This window comes from Glycine soja, chromosome 6, assembly GCF_004193775.1.
Source record: "Glycine soja cultivar W05 chromosome 6, ASM419377v2, whole genome shotgun sequence".
NCBI classification, from domain to species: Eukaryota; Viridiplantae; Streptophyta; class Magnoliopsida; order Fabales; family Fabaceae; genus Glycine; species Glycine soja.
The window spans coordinates 5,762,118-5,784,359 of NC_041007.1; the positions used below are offsets into that span (position 1 = coordinate 5,762,118).

The window sequence follows — 22,242 nt, forward strand, 5'->3', positions numbered from 1 at the left end:
ATAAATATAAAAAATATTATAATAATATTACTCATAGAAAATAAAATAATTAAAATAGTATTTACACCAGATAACACTAGCTGACTACGCGATTGAAAGCAATAAATTCCTGTATATAATTATTTCTTGGATAAAAACTTATGTGTAGCTAGCCAGTGTGGACAAGTTATTGTCAAACCATAATCATTCAACCATCAAATTTTATTCCAAAAGTTGATAATTGATATCATTAATTTGCTCAGAATATATACAAGATATTCCTCTTTTATTGGTAGTTACTGTCATAAAAACAATAATTTCATTGTAAATATCGTAAACATGATAATTAAGTCAATTCAATTAGAATAACTTTTAAAGTCGTGTTTTTTTAGGGTTATATATATAATTAAAAAGTTAGTAATTATATATATCTTATTAAAGTCAATTTGTGTTAAAACCTTTCATGTTTGGTCACTTGCTATTTCAATAAAAATATATTCGAAAACTCTGCTATAAATTTATGGAGAAAACTCTAACCTTTTTATGATTTATTATTTTGTATAAAATGTTTTTTTTTTAAAGAGAGGTCAATTTACATCATGTGAATAATACTCAGCCAAAAAGCAATATATAGAAAGGGATGTAACAAAAAGTTTCTTTGATGGTTTAATTATTGATGAATCTCAGCCCGACATGGAGAGTGAGATATACAGGTGAAAGGAAGCAGGAGAGGAAGATAAAAGAAAAAAGAAAACAGAAAACTTAACAAGTGAAATTACAACATATGAAGAGAGAAATAAAAATAAAAGTGGGTGTAAACATGACATAAAAGAAACAAATGTGCAAAAATATTGACAGTGACATACTTACACGTTACCATAAGTAGGCACGTACATATAATATGCATATGCGCAGATTGAACAAGAACCACCAAAAATTGAAGAAGTTCATGGTAAATATATATTCTTTCATACCTTAGAAATACAAGACGTACAGGAGTGAAACCCCATTTCACTATCAAATCCCAGATGAGAATAATTGACAGAAAAATAAACTTGCATATGCGACGCAATTATTCTAAGCCATACAAATATATTTACACCAGAAGACACTGATAATAATTACCCATTACAAGCAAGCAACAACATGGTAGATAATTAATGATATATATATATATATATATTCTCCTCCTAAGTCCTAAATTTTTGCTTCAAACTTGCTCATCAGGGCCTTCATGCTTCCAAATAGCATTAATCGGCTTACCATTTATCCAATCCCTTAGCTTAAGAAGCACAAAAACAATCATCCCACACAAGAATCCAAGAGCAGCACTGGACCCCACCAACGAAACAGCAGTACAAAGAAGCATAACAAAAGAATCTTCTTTAGTATTCATGTCCCTAGAAGCCATGGCTAGTTCAACCCCAGCAAACAAGAGCAACACCCCTAAGATCCCCACAGGAAACTGGTTGAAAAAATGAGCCAAAGAACTTCCCAACACAAACCCTAAAATCAACTTAGCCGCACCAAGAAGTGCAACACACCCTCCACTCCTCCCTCCAAATTTATACTGCCCCGCAAGCCCACCAGCTCCATGGCAACATGGCATGGCCCCAAACCACCCTCCCACAAGGTTCATCAAACCTACAGTTACTGAGAGTGATGTCACTGAAAAATCTTTACCTGGAAACAAGTCTGATGATAGTTTGCAAACCGCTATCACAGAGTTTAAAATTGACAATGGGAGTTGAGGGATTGTGCCCTTTATGAAACCTTGCTTCCATGCATGTCTAGACATTTTCACCACCTCTATAGAAGAGGGTCCAAATTTAATCTCATGCACCACCCTAGGCCTTCTTATGAAAGCCAACAACACTCCCAACACAAACACCAAGAAAGCCGAAGGAAGCGCAAAAATAACCCTTCTTATTTTTCTCACTTTATTACTTATTCTGGCTTGGATTTGGTGGGATGGTTCTTCGTCGTGGTCATGATCATGATCGTGATTCGGGTCCTCGCCAGCACCATTTACAATGACAATAAAACAAACACATGCGATGGCGAGAATCAACCCATCGAACCCAAGCGAGTGTCTTTGGTCCATTGATTTGGACCGAGGCAAATCTTGTACTTTTCTTACATATTTGACCGCGGTCAACGCAAAGGACAAACCCTGTGCTAGCTGGATTCCCCTCACAACACACAAGGGAATGAGCTTGTAAGCTAGCTGCATGAGCCCGGTGACGCCTAGGACCAACATGGTTGCTCCGGTGAGGATACCGGAGGCCATGATCTCCGGTATGGAGAAGGTGGGGTCGGCGAGGGCGACAGCTGCGATGGACTTCATGGGCTGGACGGGCATGGGGACGCCGTAGATGGCGCCGGTGATGATGTTGTACATGCCGGTGAAGATCAATGTGGTGCCGAGGTTGAGGTCACTGGCTAGGGTTAGGGACAGAACAATGGGTATGTATGTACCTAGGTCACCCATGGCGCCGTTGAGTTCGGCCCAGGTTGAACGGAAGACGAGATTGCTTTTCACTTTCTGTACGGCGGAGGAACTTGCTTCTGAAGTGGGTGGGGGGTTCGGTGGTGCCATGGAATTGGAGTTAGAGAGTTCGATATGGGAAAAAAAAGGAAATTCTCTATTTATAGGGGGGGACTCTGTGGAGAGCATGTTTCCATTTTTAAATGAATATCTTACTGTAAGCTCACTTAATGGCGCAACAAATCAAACTAAATTTAAATTTTTTATTTTTTATAAATTAATTTATTAATATTTCACATTTTCAATAATAAATTTAACTATTTAACTTCTTTTTTTAATTTTAAAACTTATTTTCTTCCTATTTAACCAAACATGTCACAGTCTTTTAATCTTTGACTTTTTCTAATCACATTTGATGCCACTTCCAAACCAAAAAGCATAAATGATAAATGTCACCAACTAACCCAACCTCTGACGTTCATCTGCATCACTTGCAAAGTCACGATCAATTGAATTGTGTATACGCAATACCTATTATTCCATTAATGTCCAATCAAAGCAAAAAATATTGCTTATTTCCACTGTCGCCAGGCATCTCCTGTCACGACCATATTATTTGCATCTTCCTCATTGACCTATTTGTCACATCTATCTCGGGCATCATCACTTTGCTGCTCCTTAGCTATCAGAAATAGCGAACCGTATTACTACTTACTTTTTACTAGTAGTTTTTTTGGTACAATAGTTACTTTTTTTTTAGTTTGGATGAATATGGAGTATCCTTAGTTGAGAATTAAAGATTAATATTGACCTTTCAATAACTATTTTTTATATGTTCGAATTAGAGATCTAACTTCTATCTTATATTGAAGAGAGATAAATATGTTTGGATGTTTAATCACGTGACACCATCATGTGTATATTATTAGTTACAAATATAAAGAATATGTAGTTATAAAAAAGTGTGAAGAATATTTTTCTTTCACATGAGTTGACACTTTTTTTTTTAAAAAAAAAAATCTTGTTAAGATTAAAATTTAAAGTTAAATAAGTTTTTATGTGATCATATAACTATTAAATAATTTTTAATCTTAATTATTTACATAATTCTAATTTATTCATCTCACTTTTTCATACAATCACTTCTCATTTGTTAGGTCATATCCCTCTCTATCTATTTATATTATGTGGCTTATATATTTTAGATACAATTAACTTATATGTACTTTTATTTAAGATTTCAAGTGCTATACCTATAAGTCTGATACTTTTAAAAATTTATATTTAATTTCACTTAAAAATAAAAAATAAAATGAAAATATACTCTCTTTTTTATTTCTCTTTCTGTTTATATGTGTTGATATGGGCATACTGCAGTAAAAAAATGTATCTAACTCATCTCTAACTCTAAACTTGCTTTTTAGTTGTTAAAAATCTAGAATAGTAAAAATTGTTCGGAAATTTATGCTAATAAAAAATTAGTTCAGAAAGAAAAATAGTTTTTTGAAAGAATTTAATGGTTATATATTGATAGTGTAAATTAATCTTACATCATTATTCATTGACAAATTATTGTTAATATAATTTTTAAAATAATTATCAAAAAATTAACAATCTTATCATATTAGATAGATTATGATTAAATAATAATATTTTTACAGTATAAATGTATAATATTTTTTTCTCATATTTTGTACTTCAAGTGTTTTTAGATTATAAAATAATTGATGTACTTTGGGTGTGTTTGGTTTAAAAGAAGAAAAAAAAAGAAATTGAATATAAGAGGTGTGAATCTCACTCAATATAATATAAAATTTCTTTTCTTTAAAACAAACATAGCCTTTGAGTGTTTTAAATTAGCTAAAAATATGATAGGCTGAATTATTTTTTTTACTGAATGATACGGTAATTATCACACTCACGAATAATTATAGTACGGAAATTATGAAAAAACATATACGGTAAAAGGAAGAAAGATTCTAAATTGACAAGAAGAATAAACTAAGGAGGAAGACATAAAAAGTCAAACGCATTTTTAAAAGCTTGGGTTAACGATGGATTTTACGCTATGTCTGTCCAATTAAAGCTCGCGCATAATTGTTAGCTAAAAAAAAGAAAAAGCCCGTGCATAATTTTCGTCAAATCTATTATGTGTAAAATATCATAAAAAAAATTAAAAGATTATTTTATTATAATTTTTTTATGATATTCAATTAAGAATTTTAAATGATTGAAAATAAATTTTGAGGTATTTAATAAATATTTTTAAAGAGTTCAACAAAATTTATTGATATTCAATCAATATTTTTTTTATAACATTTTTTAAAGTTTTCTGGTATTAAAAATATATAAATTTTGCTAAATTATTTTTTATGATAAAATTTAATAGATTTTATAGAATTTTTTAATAGAAAATATAAATACAACATCCATAAAAAAATCTCACTCAAACTACATAAAATCCACTTAAATCCTTTCAAATCATATGTGTTCATTTTAAAGAATAATAAAATACAATGAAAATAAAATTTTAGATAAAATTTAAAGATTACTGATGATATAATAAAATAAAAGATTAACAAATATGAGAGATAAGATACGTGTTCATTTTCTAATGCCCAAAATATCTTTTCAGAATAATATATAACTATTCTAGAAATCTATTTCCAGAATTATATATAGGTATCGAAATACATTTGGAATAAATATATATTATTCTGCAGACACATTTCCAGAAAAGAAGAGGGGTCTAATTAGCAAGTAGCTTGAGAAATCCAAATTGACAAATTGAAGCCCAAGATTTTGATGGGCCGTGCAATCGAGCTTAGCAAGCCCATGTCTACCAGAAGCACAGAGCCTGAACGGTGACTCTTGTTCGTTTGTGCCTGGTCTCTGGTGTCGTCCACTTCACGCACACACTCTCTCTCTCACACACACACTCGCTGCGACTTCTACTTATTGTTAATCCCAAATCATTGCATTCCCTTCGCTGACGCGAATGCGACCAAGGTAAACTAAACTAAATTTCCCAAACAACATTTTGTACTGCCAGTGTTACACGAATTCACACGCTTTAATTTTTGAGAATGTGGATGAAAAAACCATGAACAAAAAACAAGAATGTTAGGTACTAGGTATTGGTTGAATTGGAAGTGTCACTTGTTAATGGTTGTAGCGCTATTTCATGAATTGAAGTTGAAAATGGGTGTTGTGTTAATTTTGTTTTGGGAATTGTAGATGCCGAGAATGGAGGGCATTCTGAACCTTCCAGTGCAAGACCCTCTTTGTCCCGAGTTTTCTGCTGCTCACATAAATTGGGTCAAATTGGAAGGTGGTCGCCAATGTGGTGATAATATTGCTCTGATTCCTTTTGCCAGAGTTGATGATTTTGTCAAAGGGGAATCTTCCAACCCCCCAATGCCCTGCGAGTTTTCGCGTAGAATCAAGAAGGAAGAGACCTGTAGGAAGCATTGCCAAACCAAGGGTTGATGGCTATCTTGAATATACATTGTAAGATTAGTTTTCTTTCAATTCAAACTTACAAATTATGAAAATATACTTAATATTTTTTTTAGTTTAATTTCTATGCACTGACAGTATCTACGTCAACCAATTATAAATCATTACTATATAATTTTTAAGGTAGTTATTGTAAAAAAAAAATAACTAGTATGATTTTTAAGGTAGTTATTGTAAAAAAAACAAACTTACCCTACATTGCAGTTTGAGATTGAATGACAATATAGAAACTATTTACACTGTTAGTGTATAGACTATTTATTCATTTTTCCCCTTGAATTGACTGGCTCTTTTTGTTTTTATAATTTGTGATTTAAACTTATGTTGACTTGAAATCTGAGAAGATTTCGCTAATTGGCCATATGGAATTATCCGTTGATATTTAGATACTGGTGTTCTTATGGTCCCAAAGACTACCGAGAGAGTGACTCGGGTGTAGGGGAGGCGTCACATGATGAGAGGGTGTCTTTGCCATTTCACTGTTAAAAGGCTGTACACCCGTCCCCTCCTTGCACTAATCATATATAACCAAAGAAGGCATGCAGATAAATCACGGGCGCCATGTCATGGAATACTTGACAGGGATGCAGTAGGGACGAGAGCTATGTATGCATGCTCCGCGAATTTCGGATGAGTTACGCCAGAAAGTGATGTCCATGCTTTATGTTGGAATATCTTTGGACAAGATAATCCAGCACCATGCGAGGATATGCAGAAGCAAGGTGGCCCCCAAAACCGTGATGATTTTCTCACTCGAAATGATGTGCGTAACATGGAAAGGACTGTTCGTAATTCTTCAAATGAGCTACACGAAAATGATGAATGCAGTGTAAAGATATGGGTTCAGCAGCATCAGAAGCATGTTTTCTATTTTCAAGATAACTCAAGTTCAGAACCATTTGTGTTGGGCATACAAACAGATTGGCAGTTGCAACAAATGCTTCGTTTTGGAAATAATAGTTTCATTTCTTTTCATTCAAGTTTTGGCTTGAAGAAGCTTAAGGTATTGCATATTTTTTTGTATTTACCTTTTCAAGCAAGGAAACTATTTATTCACATTTTATTCTTAAGTTAATTAGGCATGAAGTCAGGACGCCAAGGGTATAATTTTTAGCTTGTTTACATTGAATTTTAACTAGGGAAAAACATATTTAGTTGAAACATATGTTGTACATATAGAAGTTGTAGATCATTAGTACATATATTGTACATGAATAAAAGGTAGTACTCCCTCCGTTCCTATATATAAGACCCAATTATCTAATTTATCAAGATTAAAGAAAGTGGTTAATTTAGTTGATAGCAATAAATTTGTCTGAAATTTATAATTTTTTCCAAAACTATCCTTGTCATTAATACTTCTCTTTATTTTAATGGTTTGTTAATACATTCTCTTTCTTCTTTTAATGAGGGTATTTTTAGTCTAAAAATAATTAATGCAATGAACATTTTAGATTGGGCCTGATAAAAAGGAACAAACATCATTTCAAACTTGGGTCTTATAAATAGGAAGAGAGGGAGTATCATATATGCATATCCCTCTTTTTGCTTATGATGAAAAATTATTTATGTCAGCAGAATCCTGCAGGACTTCATCAGAATGTCTTATATTTTTTTTCTTTCTTGTCCTTGACAGTATCCCATATGTTCTTTACTTGTTTTCAATTCATCTCAAAATGCAATTCCGGTTGCCTGGATCATCACCTCATCTTTTGTTGGTAAAGCTATTCATAAATGGATTGTATTGCTATCTGAAAGATTATGAACCAAGGATCCCAGATGGAGGCCTAATGCTATTTTGTTGGATGATCCATCTTTGGACTATTCTATCATAAGGTAAAGACATTAGTGTGGTTCTTATTAGTTTCATTTAACTTTTTTTTAAGAGACCCCCACCTTAATAGCAAATGGAGTGAGATCTTGCTCATTGCAGAGAGGCTTTCCGGTGTCGCATCCTATTATGTGCCTGGCATGTTCGCCGTACTTGGATTAAAAAACTTTTCAAAAAATGCTGCAACATTGAAGTGCAACGGGAGATGTTTAGGCATTTGGGATGGATTTTATACTGTACAAAATGTGGGCCAAATGCTATGGATGCAGTTGAAGAGCTTATGCAAATTTTTGTTGACCAGTGTGCCTTCATGGACTATTTCAAGAGCCATTGGCTAGCTAGTATAGGTATTCTTCAAGTGATGATTCATTTTGTATTCTTTGAAGAAATACCTGCTCTTGCTGTTGTAGCCTTACATCATAATCAGTTTTGATCTGAAACATTCTGATTCAGATTTTATATCAAATTCATTTCATTCTTAGTCCCACCTCCAGATGAGTGCCTTTAGTTTTGTTGGGCAACGCTCACACTAGCATTTTCTACAATTGACTAATTATTTTCATCATAATTAGTGGACTATCCAGTCATTTGAGTATCCTGAGCATTAATACTGTTTCTTGAATGCCTTCCAAAAAAAAAAATACTGTTTCTTGAATAATCATATTACTGTACTTTCTCATGCAGATATGTGGATTAATGCCATAAAATCACTCTCTGTGACAACTCCAGAGCCACATGCTGCAATAGAATCCTATCACCTAAAATTAAAATCCATGCTTTTGAAGGAGAATTATGCCAGTTTCTGGCCAAGGGTTGACTGGTTAATCCACACTTTAACTACTGAATTTCACTCATTATACTGGCTAGATCAATACAGTTTAGAGACTGGGTATTTTGAGAATCTACGGGACAATTCTTTCTCCTCTAATGTTTGGTACCATGCTCTTCATATTCCAGATGTTGATGTGATACTGGATGAGCAAAATCTCCATCTTGCCAAAGTTTAATCCCAGACTGACAGAAGCTTGGTGTATACAGTTTGGAATCCTGGTTCAGAATTTTCACTTTGTGATTGTTCCTGGTCTAGGCTGGGGAACCTCTGTAAACATGTCATCAAGGTGGCCACTTTCTGTAGAAGTCAACAGGTTGCGAGACCATCATTGTCTACTCAAGGTTATAAACAAGCTTTGCTCACCCTTCTCCATAATCCTCCTGATGATCCTTTAGTTCTGGACCTCACAATTCTACATGTGACCCATTTGCAACAAGACATTAAGGCCTTGGAAGACTTTTCCAACAATGGATTGCTCCAGCCTATAGCTCCTGATTTAAGTTCTCAAACCTGAAAATCCTCTGCTTTTTCAGCGCATCCAGTGACTGGTCCATTTTAAAAACAGATTGACTGTGTTTGGGTTAAAACTTATTTTTTGAGGCTAATGTTGTGATCCTTGATCAATCAATTTGCAAGAATAAAAAAGGATAACCTTGCTTTTAAGAAGGTCCACAACTATTTGCTTCATGAAACCACAACACTCTTTTTGCGGAAGTAACTGTCTTGAAGTGCTACTTATGGTCTGAACCTTTCTTTGTCAGTGTTCTTTTCTTTCTTTCCGGTTATTTTCCCTTTGGGGTTGATGGGGTGGGAGGGGGAAGATTTGTGTTATTAAAATCCGTTGGGAATGTGCATGTTATCTTTTTTCCTGATACATTTGTTTATGCATTGGTTCTTTCAAGTAAGCTAAAAGATTATTGACCTTCCAAATACATTGTAGGTGGAGTCGGACCCATGGTTATTCGAAGTTTGAGGTGGCTTCTCCATAGCATATTTGAGGCTGTTATCTGGCAGGTACAATATACCATCAGATGCTTTCACCACTTAGAGGGGAGGATGAACTCTAGGGTGCCAAAAGAAATGAGAAGGGAAGGAACAAAGCAACAGGATCACGTTGAGGATCATAACATGCATTGAGACTTTAAAGTGTTTTGCAGATCAAACCTTCATGCAGTCAGTGTAAGCAAACATTTCTCAAATCTAATATAACAAATTTGTGTTAATGCTTTGCTAATTTGCTTTATATTCACTGGAATTCAAGTTATTCATGCTTGATGATGGGGCTTTTTAGATATTCTATGACTAGACGCATTTCTCTCAAAGCTTGAAGTTGCTTTGAAATCTACCTACTTATCTTCTTATCTATCTTTAGGAGATTTTTGGCTTTTGTGCTTAAAAGGCCTATTATGTGGTGGTTGCATTTGCATGGCACCTGCATGGACCCATTCAACTTGTGCAATAGAGCGATGCGAACTAATACTCTAATAGTTGAATAGGCATATTCATTAAATTTCATATTTGTTTCCCTCCATACAATATTTGTGAATTTATTACATGTCTCAATTGATTGGATGGTTTTCAGGTGGTGATTATTGGAGGGGATATTCAGTTATGGTGTCTTCTGGTGTAGGATACACAGGTGATAAATCGTTAGATGTCACATAATACAAGTTGCAAAGAAATGTGAAAAAAGACGTGTGCGTAGGCAATGAGCCGATCCACCCCACTTAAGTTCAACAAGAGCATCATTAGAAGGGATATTACTATCTCAGAAAGAAAAATAGAATTCCACGGTTGAGGTATCAACCATTTGTACAGTTTGACATCGGTTGAAATTTCAAGATTACTGCTTTTCTCTCTACCTAAGGGGACACACTCATATGGGGCTTTTTTTACTAGTTTAAGGTAGTTTTTTAAACAATTTATCAAAAAGTAAAATAAATAAAAATACTAGTAGAGTAGTGTTTGCTATGTGGCAGATCAACCATTATTTTATTAAATTTTTACGTTGTATTCCTAGGTACATAGATTGAACACAATTTTTTACTTTTTAAGTTACGTTAAAAAGATGTGTTAGAATTCAAGTTTTACTTACCTGTGCAGCACTTGCAAGACGCACACTGCATTACAGGTGTGGTTTCGCTCTTGTCTTATCCGAAGTTTAAGAAAAAAATGATAATATAACATCCTTGATAATTATTTGTTTTCTTCCATCTAATAAAAAAAGATGACATGATTGCACATCACGCCGTCCAATATTTTTTCTATACCTCTTATTTCCTTGTCATTGGTGTGGCCAGAATAATATATCAGCCCCCGACTATGTTGTATAAAAAAACAATTGTCGTTATAGTAAGGGACAAATATCATAGGCATGATTGAATGTTTTATGAGGGACTTTTAATTTTCTGAGTCAAATATTAATTTCATTCATGATCAAATAAATTATTTTTTAGTCATGTAAACACAATGGATTTTATATGGTTACATCAATCCTTTGAATTAATTTATATAATCTAAAAAACTTCGTACCCCATTGCCCAGAGGCTCTTCGCTATGCGAAGGTATGGGGAGGGATATTGTACGCAGTCTTGCCCTTGCATATACAAAGAGGCTGTTTCCGGATTCGAACCCATGACCAACAAGTCACCAAGGCACAACTTTACCACTACATCAGGGCTCGTCCTCTTTTAATTTATATAATCTATTTAGTAAAAAATGATTTAATAACTCAAATAATTGCTATAATGAAAAAAAATCAAACATGATTTTTTCACTAAATAAATCGTGGTTTAATGTAAATCAAAACTAGAATGTTTATTAGGTTTTCTTAAGTTACAAAATCTTCATAAAAAAATTAGATGAAATTGTAATCATTCTAGCTTAAATCAAAACTAATGTATGATCAAATATTTAGTTTGATAATTTGATTTCATGTATTTGTATGTATGCGCGCGCACACACTCCTTGTGAGAAAACTATTATGTATAAGTTTCTTTTATCCATATAAATTAAAAATGATATTAAAGAATTTGTAATATTTAGATATTCTATTCAACTGAATTGGACTTCTTTGATTGTGTATAAATTTTGTCTATTTTTGTACTTATCCCATTAGTAGCAAGTAAAGTTATGTAACATTGCTCATGTGCATATAAGTTTGTGGAAAATATTAACAGGTGTTTTAAAGATAATGATTAAGAAAATTAAAACCAAATATATATATATATATATATATATATATATTAAAATAAATTAATGCATTTTTATCATGATTTTTAATATATTTTTAACATGATTTCTAGCTAGTAAAATCATACCAACGTGACATTGAGACCCTAAAACTATTATTTGATCTGTGTTTACAAATGTCGTGTTCAGCATCAATAATTTATTCGATAAATCTTATGATGATTGAGACTATAGAGTGTGTTTGGATAGAAAATTTTAACTGAAAAAAGTAATTTATTTATCAAAAAATTTGAATTTTTATAATTTAGAATTCATTGTTTGAATGTTTTTTTTTTAAGAATTTAAAATTTCAGAATTTTAAAACAGAATTTTAAACAACAAATTTTCTTTTAAAAGATGAGAAATTAAAATTCTCTTTTTACATTTTTCTTCAAGAAACACTCTTTGAACTCGTGAGTATAGAGAAACACATATAACTAGCACATCAACTATATCTTTTCTTTTTTTCATTAATTTTTTTCACCCTCATAATTTTAATTTTTTTTTATCCAAACACAAAATTTAAAAAAAAAAAGAATTTCAATTTAAGTATTTAAAATTCTTAAAATTTAAAATTTTTCAAAATTTTAAATTCTCTCGTCCAAACACACTCTAAAAAGCTTTTTTGTCACGAAACGCATTATTGAGAACATGATAAACGAAGCTTTTCCACTTGGCACATAAAGATGGCCATAGGCATGCTCTTCCTCTTCCGGCATTGTTAAGCTAAATTTCAGTGGTTAACGAAGGAAAGCAACTATGTTGATTATAAATACTCAAACTAATAGTTATGGAATTAGATAACAACCGAAGTGCACATATTTCCTTGCCACGTATGATCTAGACATTCACATGGTAAAATTCTATGCATCTTCTCGTGTTAATAATTGTTTCTTAAGAGATAAGCTTTGAAATTGAATGATTGTTCAGAAAGCTAAAGAGAGATTACCATTCCAGTAGGTCGTAAGCAATCCTTTCATAGTTTTGCCTCAATAAAAGACAACAATCATTGTATCAATTTATTCAAACTTAGATCGGAAAAAAAAAACGTAAGAAACATAAAACACCAAATAAATATACTTTTATGGAGTATTTTTTATAAGAACATCCTAATTAAAGACACCGATAAACCGTGTTTGCTTTGTTGCAAAAATCCTGATAAACTAATAACTTCATAAACTATCATCGTTTGTTAATTTTTTTATGATAATTAACATGAAAATCATAACAATATTAATTTATGATTAATGAAAATATAAAATTATTTTATACTATCATAATATAATCTATTTTAAAACTTTATTAAAAAAAATTATTTTTCTTCTTTTATAACTCTCTTCTCAAGTTATATTTTGCATTAATTATTTTTAGATTCAGATACACTTAATTACTTTACAATAAATATTATGAATTGAATAGATAAATGCATTTTTATCTCTTCTAAGAATTGGAAAAAAAATACTAACACACATTAATTAATTAAATAGAAGGGGAAGAGAGATGATGAATCCTAATAATTTTAAGAGTAATTTTGGAAAATAATATAATTTGCTAATGAATATAATGTTTTTTAAGACTAATGAATATAATGTTATTAACTAAATTAATTATTTTTCTTAAACAACATGAATTAGTTAAAAAAATATTATAATTAAGGATAAAAATAGTGTAATGATATTGTGACATAATTATTTATGTCAAAAAAATATAATAATAAAATGATGTACCTTTTATTTAATTGAGGTTTTAATTTTAATGGTTATTTTTTATTTTCAATATCAAATTTTAACGAAGGATAATTAAAAAAAATTAATTAAAATTGATGTAGTTAATTATGATTAATTACTTTTTTTTAGTTATGATGAATATATTTTTTCTTATGAGACCACCAGAAAAAATATAAATCAGATTTATGATTCGTAAGACGTTAGACTAATCTTTTTTTAAGCAAATGAGACTAATCTAAAACATAAAGATGATTGCCAAAGTAGATTTTATTTCTTTAACAAAGTTTTATCCATATATGAGTAGAAAATTGAGCCCCTATTCATACGTTTAAGAAACTCATCCATACATATAACTAATGTATTTTATTATTTTAATATTTTCTACAAAAAGTAATAAATATAAAATAAGTATATTAATATTTTTATTTAATAAGTGACAAAAAACTCTTATACCAAGATTTAGAACTATTTTAAACTTTAACACTAATAATAATAATTTAAAATTGGTTTTTTATTTTTTGTCAATAAAATAGAGTGACATTAGTTGGAAAATTCTATGTGCAGGTAATGGTAACAACAGGAAAGACAAACCGACCATGTCGGAGGGTAGGGCGGTGTCGCTGTCGTGTGTGGACGGTGTGTCCTAACACAACATCCCTCAAGCAAGACATCTACTGCTGACACGTCCATTTTGAAACATCATGCAGATATTATTATGGATAAATAATTCAAACAAAAATTTATCCAAAAGTTTAAATTTAATCATCTAAAAGGTGTAACAAATTAATTTTACACGTAATTTAATGTTAAATAATTTTTTAAGTTTTGTGAATTAATGTTAAATTAATCATAAAAATATAATTGATTATTAAATTAATTGTTAAATATTATAACTTTTTTTTATGTTTACAAACTTAATTTATGAGCGCAGTATATTTTTCCGGAGGAATATCGTGTGGGAGAGAAAGAGGAGGGCAGTTTTGGAATGACAGAAGACAAGCACAAAGGCTGTGGAAGGAAGTTCAGAGGCATATTTATAAATACCATCCCCATTCCTATTCCCTTCTGCTGGAATTGGAATTGGATCGCCCACCACTCTCTCCAGCTCCAAAGTTCGTCGTTCCCTCACCAATTTTCAACCATTCTTCTTTTCCTTCTTATCTTTGCTTGCATTTCTGTTTTAAGTTATTACTATTGTCTTCTCTTTGCGTTTACTTTTCTGCTGTTTTCTTGTTTGGAGAAATGCAGCATCATTTCAAGTCTTGTGTTTCCAAAACTTGCTTCAATTGTCAAATCCAAATGTGTGCAATTGCGTCTATTTGTTTGTGTTTTCTCTTATTTTCTGGATGGATAATCATGTCCATTAATGGTCTACCAAGCATTGCATTTCTGTTAAACATCAATAAGTATTATTGTGGATAAATATTACCCAGACTAATAACAGAATACGTGTATATGCGCAGCTCCTGAGTGTGTATTATTCTGCATTCAACTGCAGAATCACAAATAGCCGTTTTAGTGAGGCATTGAGTGTTATACCTGCCACGTGAGCCAGATCCGGCTCCAACAAGTATAATCATCCTCAAGGGATAGATATAAGGTGTGTTAGATGATTAAGAGAGGGATAGATATAAGGTGGGTTAGATGATTAAGAGAGAAGGAAAGAGAGAAAAAGTCACCAGTTACAAAACTAACATTCTAACAAAAAAAAAAAGTATAACCATCCTTTCCGTTTGCCTATCAGTGGGCTTGGACTTCACCAAATTACGCTAACATTTGAACTACTTTAGTATTATGTTAGCATTTTCATATGTTAACACATCATTTTTAATCTTGTATAGTTATACCTATTATTTGCCAGTTATATGGATAGGTAAGTAAGGTGCTGCTAACATAGGGGATTTGTGAGTACAAAAATTTACGGATGTTTCGAGGTGGAAGAGTGATGTTGGTGATGGAAATGGTAATTTGTATACTAAGTGGACCACCAAATTGCAAACACCACAAGGATACTTTTTATTATAAAGCACATCTTTTATTGCCCTATCCTTACCTTTTTGTCTATCATTAATATCTCCTTTATTAGCGCCACAAACCATATACGATTTGAAATTTGGTATGGTTGAAGCATGTTATGGAATTTTCTTTTGCATAATTCATGACGATTATGCATTTGTTTCTTTGCCCATTATGAACAGTGAAAGGGTTGGCTTGATGCTTCACGCCTTCACCTGTTGTTCTGTCTGTAATTATCAAAATACCTATCTTCGTTTCTTTCTTTTTCCATCCTGCATTTCGTCTACAGCCTGGTCAGGTTGCTTGAATAGATAAACCTATTTTGAATATGAAAAAGGACTTCATGTTCTTGAATCTTGAATAAGGATTAGTCCTTCAAGTAGTTTGATTGTTCCTTTTGGCAAAGGGGCCATGACCTTGAACTTTGTCAAGTGAACTAACTAAAACGAAAAATTCAACCAAAAGGGATCTATTAAGGTGCAGAATGTATGAAATTTATACTAATAGGTTAAATTATTGGTTATTATAGTTTCATTGATTTTTTTTAATACACTTTTGTAGTTTGTAAATTTTTAACGATATTTTTATACTCTTAAAAATTTTAAATTGGTGTTTATTGTTTAAATGAGCTTTTATTTCAATCCCAAGCAAATATGAACTTTAATAATTACACAGAATGGCCTGCAGAGTTTATGAACAATCATTAATGGAGGCTAAGTGGCACTAGCCAATAGGACCTATATAAAAACTTGTAAAAAGTGTTTGAAAGAGCTTATTCGGCCTTATGACCTGACCTTCCTATAAGTTCTTTTTTAGTTTATTGAGAAAAGGTCTACGAACAAGTTATCAAATTAAGTTTTTTAAATATAAATTCAGTTAAATTAAATTTAGTAACTACAATGGATTATTTGAAAATTTAGTAAAAAGAATAAGGACCAACTGAATAATTACCTTTTAAGTATTTGCTTTTGGTAAGTTTCAGTTCTTGGTGGAGTCAATGCAGAACTGCCAAGTAAGGTAGGCTTGTCCTTCATGGACAGTAAAGTCAAGCATATATATTCTATTATCATCATTATTTAGATCACATTTAATCGAGTGATTTATTGCTTTTAACATAGGTTGGAGCATCTATTGTTTGGCTCCAGTATAGTGGGATTTGGTTCCAGGAGTTCTTCAAGGAATCAAGCGATCATTTAATGCTATTGATTTTTATTTACAGCTAGGGGCTGTCAAGCACCCGAGTGCTACATTGTAGTTTATGTGGAATTATTGTATATACTCTTGTTTTGGTGTGTTCTCTCTTGGAGTATCACTGATTGGAGCTAGCCAACCTTAATTCAATTTGTTTTTGCTGCTGCTTTCAGTTGATCTTCAGCTGTGCAGAACAAAACAACAGTGCATTTGGTGTTTACCTGGCTTGATGAGGGTGACAACATATGCCTTTTTGAAGTTTTGGGCTTATTTCTAAATATTTTCTTACATGCAGGTCACCGGACTACTGCCTGCTTCTAAATAGCTTATAATCTTATCTGAAGATAGAGATATCATCATGGGAGAGGTGGCAGTAATGCATTCTGAGCCTCTGCAGTTTGATTGCAATGACATGAAGCATATCACTGAGAAAGATGTATATAATCTATTGTCAAACGAAGAGCACATACTTGGAGAAGAATCAAGTCAATCATCAAATGACAAAAAGATCAATGATTTGAGAGAGAGAGGATACATGAAGTATGGGTAAAGTCCATGTTCCTACTCTAATTATTGCTATTTAAGTTCTTGCATTCACTTTTCTTTTGTAAAAGCCTTAAGTTTCTCCTGCAGATGTCAACATTACCGAAGAAGATGCCGTATTAGGGCCCCCTGTTGTGATGAGATTTTTGATTGCCGCCATTGTCACAATGAGGCAAAAGTGAGTTAATTTCCCAGTATTATGGTTGTTGGCTTGCTGACATAAATGATAAAGTTCCTTCTTATGTCATATTTCAAGATATGCCTTAGAAAATCCTTTTCTTTTTCTTTGATTCCTTGTAATCGAGACAATATGCATAGTACTAAAGGAATAGTGTGATTTTAATTTATATTGTTTCTTGGCCTTTTATTTCTGGGGTCATTTTGTGGCCCTTCTTAGAGAAAAGGTCATCTAAACTGGAACAGCAAATTTAGTTGATTCAAGTTACTGCTTGTTTTAGTGCATGATCCTTTTATAATAGGGTCTCCATAAGCTATGTGCAAGCAGACTCAGATTATTTACGGCTTAGAATTTAGAGCGAAATGGCACTGTTTTTAATTTTGGTTTTTATTATCTATTTTTTGGTAGAATAATATCAACATTGACCAGAAGCATAGACACGATATTCCCCGCCATCAAGTTAAACAGGTACGCTCATTTATTTTAACACAGCCCTATTTAAATATCCACAATTTTGTGCTTCATTTCCCTTTTATTATTTCACTGTTGGGGCAGTGCTAATCAGTAACTCTGAAATATCCAGGTGATATGTTCTCTTTGTGAGACAGAACAAGAGGTGAGTAGTGAGTTTAGATTTTCTTTAGTATTTTTGTATGTAATCCTCCACAATGATATGTTAATTGTAAGGGAAGACTTAAATACTTGATTAAGCTGGATTAAATCATTATTTTTTGTCAAATAATAGAGAAATGATCTCTGCCTGTGAGACTGCAAGAGCACTCATATATATACACGGAAAGAACAGAAAAATGCATTGTTGACTGGGCAATGTACCACTTGAAGTTGAAACCACTGAATTATTCATACATTGTTTGTCAAGCCATCCATTGGATCTTTATGAACACTGAGTGAAAATACTTTTTTCTTGAGTCAATTTATTCCAGGTTCAGCAAAATTGTATTAACTGTGGCGTTTGTATGGGCAAGTACTTCTGTGGGACGTGTAAGCTCTTTGATGATGATGTAAGTTATTAGTCCTGGAACTATTTCTTTTTTCCGTGTTTATACTTTTATTTTATTCAATATGTTAGATGAGCCCAAGCCAGTGTCTATTCTCTCTACTGTAGCAAGTAGTTTGGTGATGGATATTGGATTGATTGTAAGAACTGTTAAACCATCCAGATTATCATTGTGTAGCATGTTCTGTAAACATAGAATGTTGTTTGACTACAAGACAATATTATTTATTTTATCTGCTGCAGGTATCTAAGCAGCAGTATCATTGCAGTGGCTGTGGAATTTGCAGGTATATGAACTGCTAATTTGTCAAGTTAACTTGTCTCAAATATCTGCTATATCTATCCCAGGGTTGTGCCTGTTCTTTATATAGTTTGACTCTTTGGCATACTTTGCTTTCTGAGATTGACTGTATTTTATATCAGAATTTAGTCATTTAGACTGATTGATTCTCATATGTTTTGATACAGAACTGGAGGATGTGAAAATTTCTTCCACTGCCACAAATGTGGTAAGTAATATTCTTTGTATCCTATGTTTTTTAATAAATACTAAATATCAACTCTATGGTTTAATGATTTACCTACTGATCATGCTTTCATGATTTATTTGCACAGGTTGTTGCTACTCAACTCAGCTGAAAAACAGCCACCCTTGCGTGGAAGGAGCAATGCATCATGATTGCCCCATTTGCTTTGAGGTAACATTATACAAATTTCTTATTTCATCAGCACGGAATATTACCAATTTGTTGAATTGCTGAAATTGACTTTGCACCAAATTTGGTGATTACAGTATTTGTTTGAATCTGTGAATGATGTCACTGTTCTGCTCTGTGGACATACAATACATAAGAGCTGCCTAAAGGAAATGAGGGAACATTTCCAGTGAGTATCACGGAGCTCTTCTTGTCTCCTCACATGTCCATTTCTATCTGCTCAAAGTCCTGTTGCAGTAAATGTTGTGATTTTTGTGTTTGATTCTGCATCAGGTATGCATGCCCTCTCTGCTTGAAGTCGGTTTGTGATATGTCAAAGGTTTGGGAGAAATTTGACTTGGAGATTGCTGCTACACCAATGCCTGAACCGTATCAAAACAAAATGGTCAGTATCCTTTGTTTGTTTTTCCTTTCTGTATAATGATGTTGGATATTGTAGGTCATCATCATGATGTTAACCATGCAACAACTAAATATCTAGTCCTTGATTTTAATACTTTGTTCTGACTAGGCAAATGAGAGAGTGGTAGAGACTTAGTAGTTGACTTATATGATTTTGTTGTGAATTAATCGATTAAATACTCTCTAACAGGTTTGGATCCTTTGCAATGATTGTGGCAAAAGTTCTCACGTGCAGTTCCATCTTGTTGCTCAAAAGTGCTTGAACTGCAAGTCCTACAACACACGGGAAACAAGAGGCTGAGCAAGTGGTAATGGTTATTTATAGGACCACTTTTGCTCTCACTTCATTGCTGTGTAGGTGTAGTGGCAATCCAAGTGCATCCTTTATTGAGGAAAATGCATGTGGGAATTGTCATTCAATTGCAGGCAGGCCGAACCACATCCAAGAGAAAAACGGTTTATCACGTTGATGTGGTGTCGAGGGTAGTGTAGAGTCAGCAATTGTCGTGTTGGTTATTTCGTGTTGGGGAAACCCTTTTAGTGTTCCAGTGTTCACTCCTGTAATGTTTGTTTGGGATTAATGCCAACTTTCAAATTAGCTGTTACTTTATATATTTGTAGAATCGTAACACTGTCTTAAAAGTTGTGTTAAGATGTAACCTTCATCTCGTATGGATCTCAATTCTCTTTATAAACAAGAAAAATGATAATAGACAAGAATCAAACTATAGCCAGAAAATAATGAGATATATCCCTGAAAAGGGGGGGGGGGGGGGGGGGGTGAAAAACTCAAGGATTGTGTTCCGTGATAACGAGGGAAAAAAATGCTTGAAATGAGAATTACGGTTTGGCACAGGAAAATCAATTAAAGAAACTGAGAAACAGGAATTGGTTGGTGCTGGACTGGACCACCCCCCCCAATATGCATGTCATTTCGGAAAGGTTAGAAGCATTTTGAAGTACAAGCAAGTAAATTGAGCATGGCATGTTTCAGGTGACGGTTTGATCACTTTTGGGTTGTAAAGAGGCCAGAGGCCCAAAATTATTCAATCAGTTGGTTAAACTGGTAGTCAACTGTTGAGATATGCAAAACAATAGACAGTCACTGTTTGATGATTATTCACCTTGTTCTTCTCTGCCTCATTCAGTCTGAAACCTTAAGCACGGGCTATATATATATTACAGTGGCGGTCATGTAGATCAAACTTAAATTATCATGCATGCTACTCAAATCTTACCACTATGCTGATCCTAGACCCTAGTGGCACTCAAATCATCATGCTTATTACTCAAATTTCACCACTGACTCTAGTAACTCAGCTGCCAATTTTCTTTTAATCGTGTGCATAAACTTTAATGTTTGAATTCTCTGGTTAAGTGTTTTTTTTCAGTTAAAAAATTGCGATTACTCTTATTCATCCCTTCTTTTAAGTTATTAAATGTTTTATTATATTATTTCTTATGGTTGTATCCAACTATCAATAAATAATAGTCATTTTTAATCTTCAAACAAGTTCAAATTTTACGTCGCAGATTGTCACGTAGATAAGAGAAGAACCTTTTCAAGTTAGTGTGGGTTTTGATAATTTTAATTGTGCAATTTTAATTTTTAAATTTTATTATTTTTAAAATTAAGTTCTTTCATCTTAGAGAATTAAGAGTTTAACTTAATTTTATAAAACTAACTTATAAGATAAGAGATGTTTCTACTTATATATTATATCTTGACACCATCTTAAATTTTTCAATATTTCACTAATTAATGATATTTTGCTTAATTGTCAGCATGATATATAACTAATAATGTGAAGCATTTGACCTATCTAAATATTTTTTATAAAATGGGATTAGAGTTTACGTGAAATTTTTTTCACTTTCATTACATACATTGCACTTACCTTTGTTGAAATAACTTTAGAGAAAAATGTATTTTTCACTTTCCTTACATGCATTGTATTTGTCGATGGTTGAAAAACTTTATGAAGAAAAATGCTTTATTAACTTGAATTAGTCTGTCAATCAAGAAATAATTGATATCAACAAATTGTTATAATTTAAACGTCAACAAATTGTTATAATTTAAACGTCAACAAAATTTAGATGACACTAATAGAGAAAATCAATTTTAACATCTGATTTAAAATCTTGAGACTAAAATTGCTCAATTAAATTACATTTAAAATAAAAAAAAAGTTTAACTCGGTTGAAATAAAAATATCTAAGTTATTGTAAATTCCCACATATTATTTTTTTTATCCAAAGGATAAAAAATTTACATTTAAGTCTTTAATAAAGTCAGGCAAGCTATGCCATGTTTTAGTGTATAAAAATGTTTTTTTCGCCTTTCATATTCTAATTGAAAAATTACTGCTATTTTATTTTATACAACTCGCATATTTTTTAACATGTCGGAACCACTATTAGAACGTTCAATTATAATTAGTTTTTTATAGAGGAATTATAATAAGTTTTAAAGTAGTTAAATATGTCATACATTAAAAAAAACGTAGATTTTATTATTTTAATTAATTAATTATTATGCTTAAAATATTTAACTAATACAAGATTCGA

At 32.2% G+C, this 22,242-nt stretch overlaps 2 protein-coding genes and 1 long non-coding RNA gene across 6 annotated transcripts; 2 read left to right on the forward strand and 1 right to left on the reverse strand.

The window, feature by feature from the left end:
- Positions 1 to 916: 916 nt before the first annotated feature.
- LOC114415039 (molybdate transporter 1-like) lies at positions 917 to 2,612 on the reverse strand. The gene has a single exon (XM_028379540.1). The coding sequence runs from the start codon at positions 2,576 to 2,578 to the stop codon at positions 1,190 to 1,192; it is 1,389 nt and encodes a 462-aa protein (XP_028235341.1). The 5' UTR covers positions 2,579 to 2,612; the 3' UTR covers positions 917 to 1,189.
- Positions 2,613 to 5,336: 2,724 nt separating this feature from the next.
- Positions 5,337 to 10,430, forward strand: LOC114415040. Of its 3 annotated transcripts, XR_003667304.1 has the most exons (9): positions 5,337 to 5,476; positions 5,705 to 5,977; positions 6,373 to 6,989; positions 7,623 to 7,822; positions 7,920 to 8,164; positions 8,502 to 8,637; positions 8,775 to 9,389; positions 9,590 to 9,828; positions 10,232 to 10,430. It is a non-coding gene; the product is annotated as an uncharacterized LOC114415040 (long non-coding RNA). The 3 variants fall into 3 exon arrangements; XR_003667303.1 differs by having other exon boundaries at positions 8,502 to 9,389; XR_003667305.1 differs by having other exon boundaries at positions 8,502 to 8,990.
- A 4,137-nt stretch (positions 10,431 to 14,567) lies between these two features.
- Positions 14,568 to 20,330, forward strand: LOC114415041 (probable E3 ubiquitin-protein ligase RZFP34). Of its 2 annotated transcripts, none has more exons than XM_028379541.1 (12): positions 14,568 to 14,719; positions 17,110 to 17,360; positions 17,448 to 17,535; positions 17,944 to 18,003; positions 18,119 to 18,151; positions 18,480 to 18,557; positions 18,797 to 18,840; positions 19,022 to 19,062; positions 19,169 to 19,251; positions 19,347 to 19,438; positions 19,543 to 19,654; positions 19,862 to 20,330. In XM_028379541.1, exons 2-12 carry the CDS (start codon positions 17,173 to 17,175, stop codon positions 19,970 to 19,972), a joined length of 930 nt encoding a protein of 309 aa, XP_028235342.1. In that variant the 5' UTR covers positions 14,568 to 14,719; positions 17,110 to 17,172; the 3' UTR covers positions 19,973 to 20,330. The 2 variants fall into 2 exon arrangements, with proteins under 2 accessions (XP_028235342.1, XP_028235343.1); XM_028379542.1 differs by having other exon boundaries at positions 17,110 to 17,354.
- The last annotated feature ends 1,912 nt before the right edge of the window (positions 20,331 to 22,242 follow it).

Coding starts and splice junctions, on each gene's coding strand:
- LOC114415039 (XM_028379540.1), bottom strand. CDS start 2,578: ATGGCACCACCGAACCCCCCACCCACTTCAGAAGCAAGTTCCTCCGCC.
- LOC114415041 (XM_028379541.1), top strand. CDS start 17,173: ATGGGAGAGGTGGCAGTAATGCATTCTGAGCCTCTGCAGTTTGATTGC. Junction 18,152..18,479: donor TTTGTGAGACAGAACAAGAG/GTGAGTAGTGAG, acceptor AATTTATTCCAG/GTTCAGCAAAATTGTATTAA. Junction 18,841..19,021: donor AGTGGCTGTGGAATTTGCAG/GTATATGAACTG, acceptor GTTTTGATACAG/AACTGGAGGATGTGAAAATT.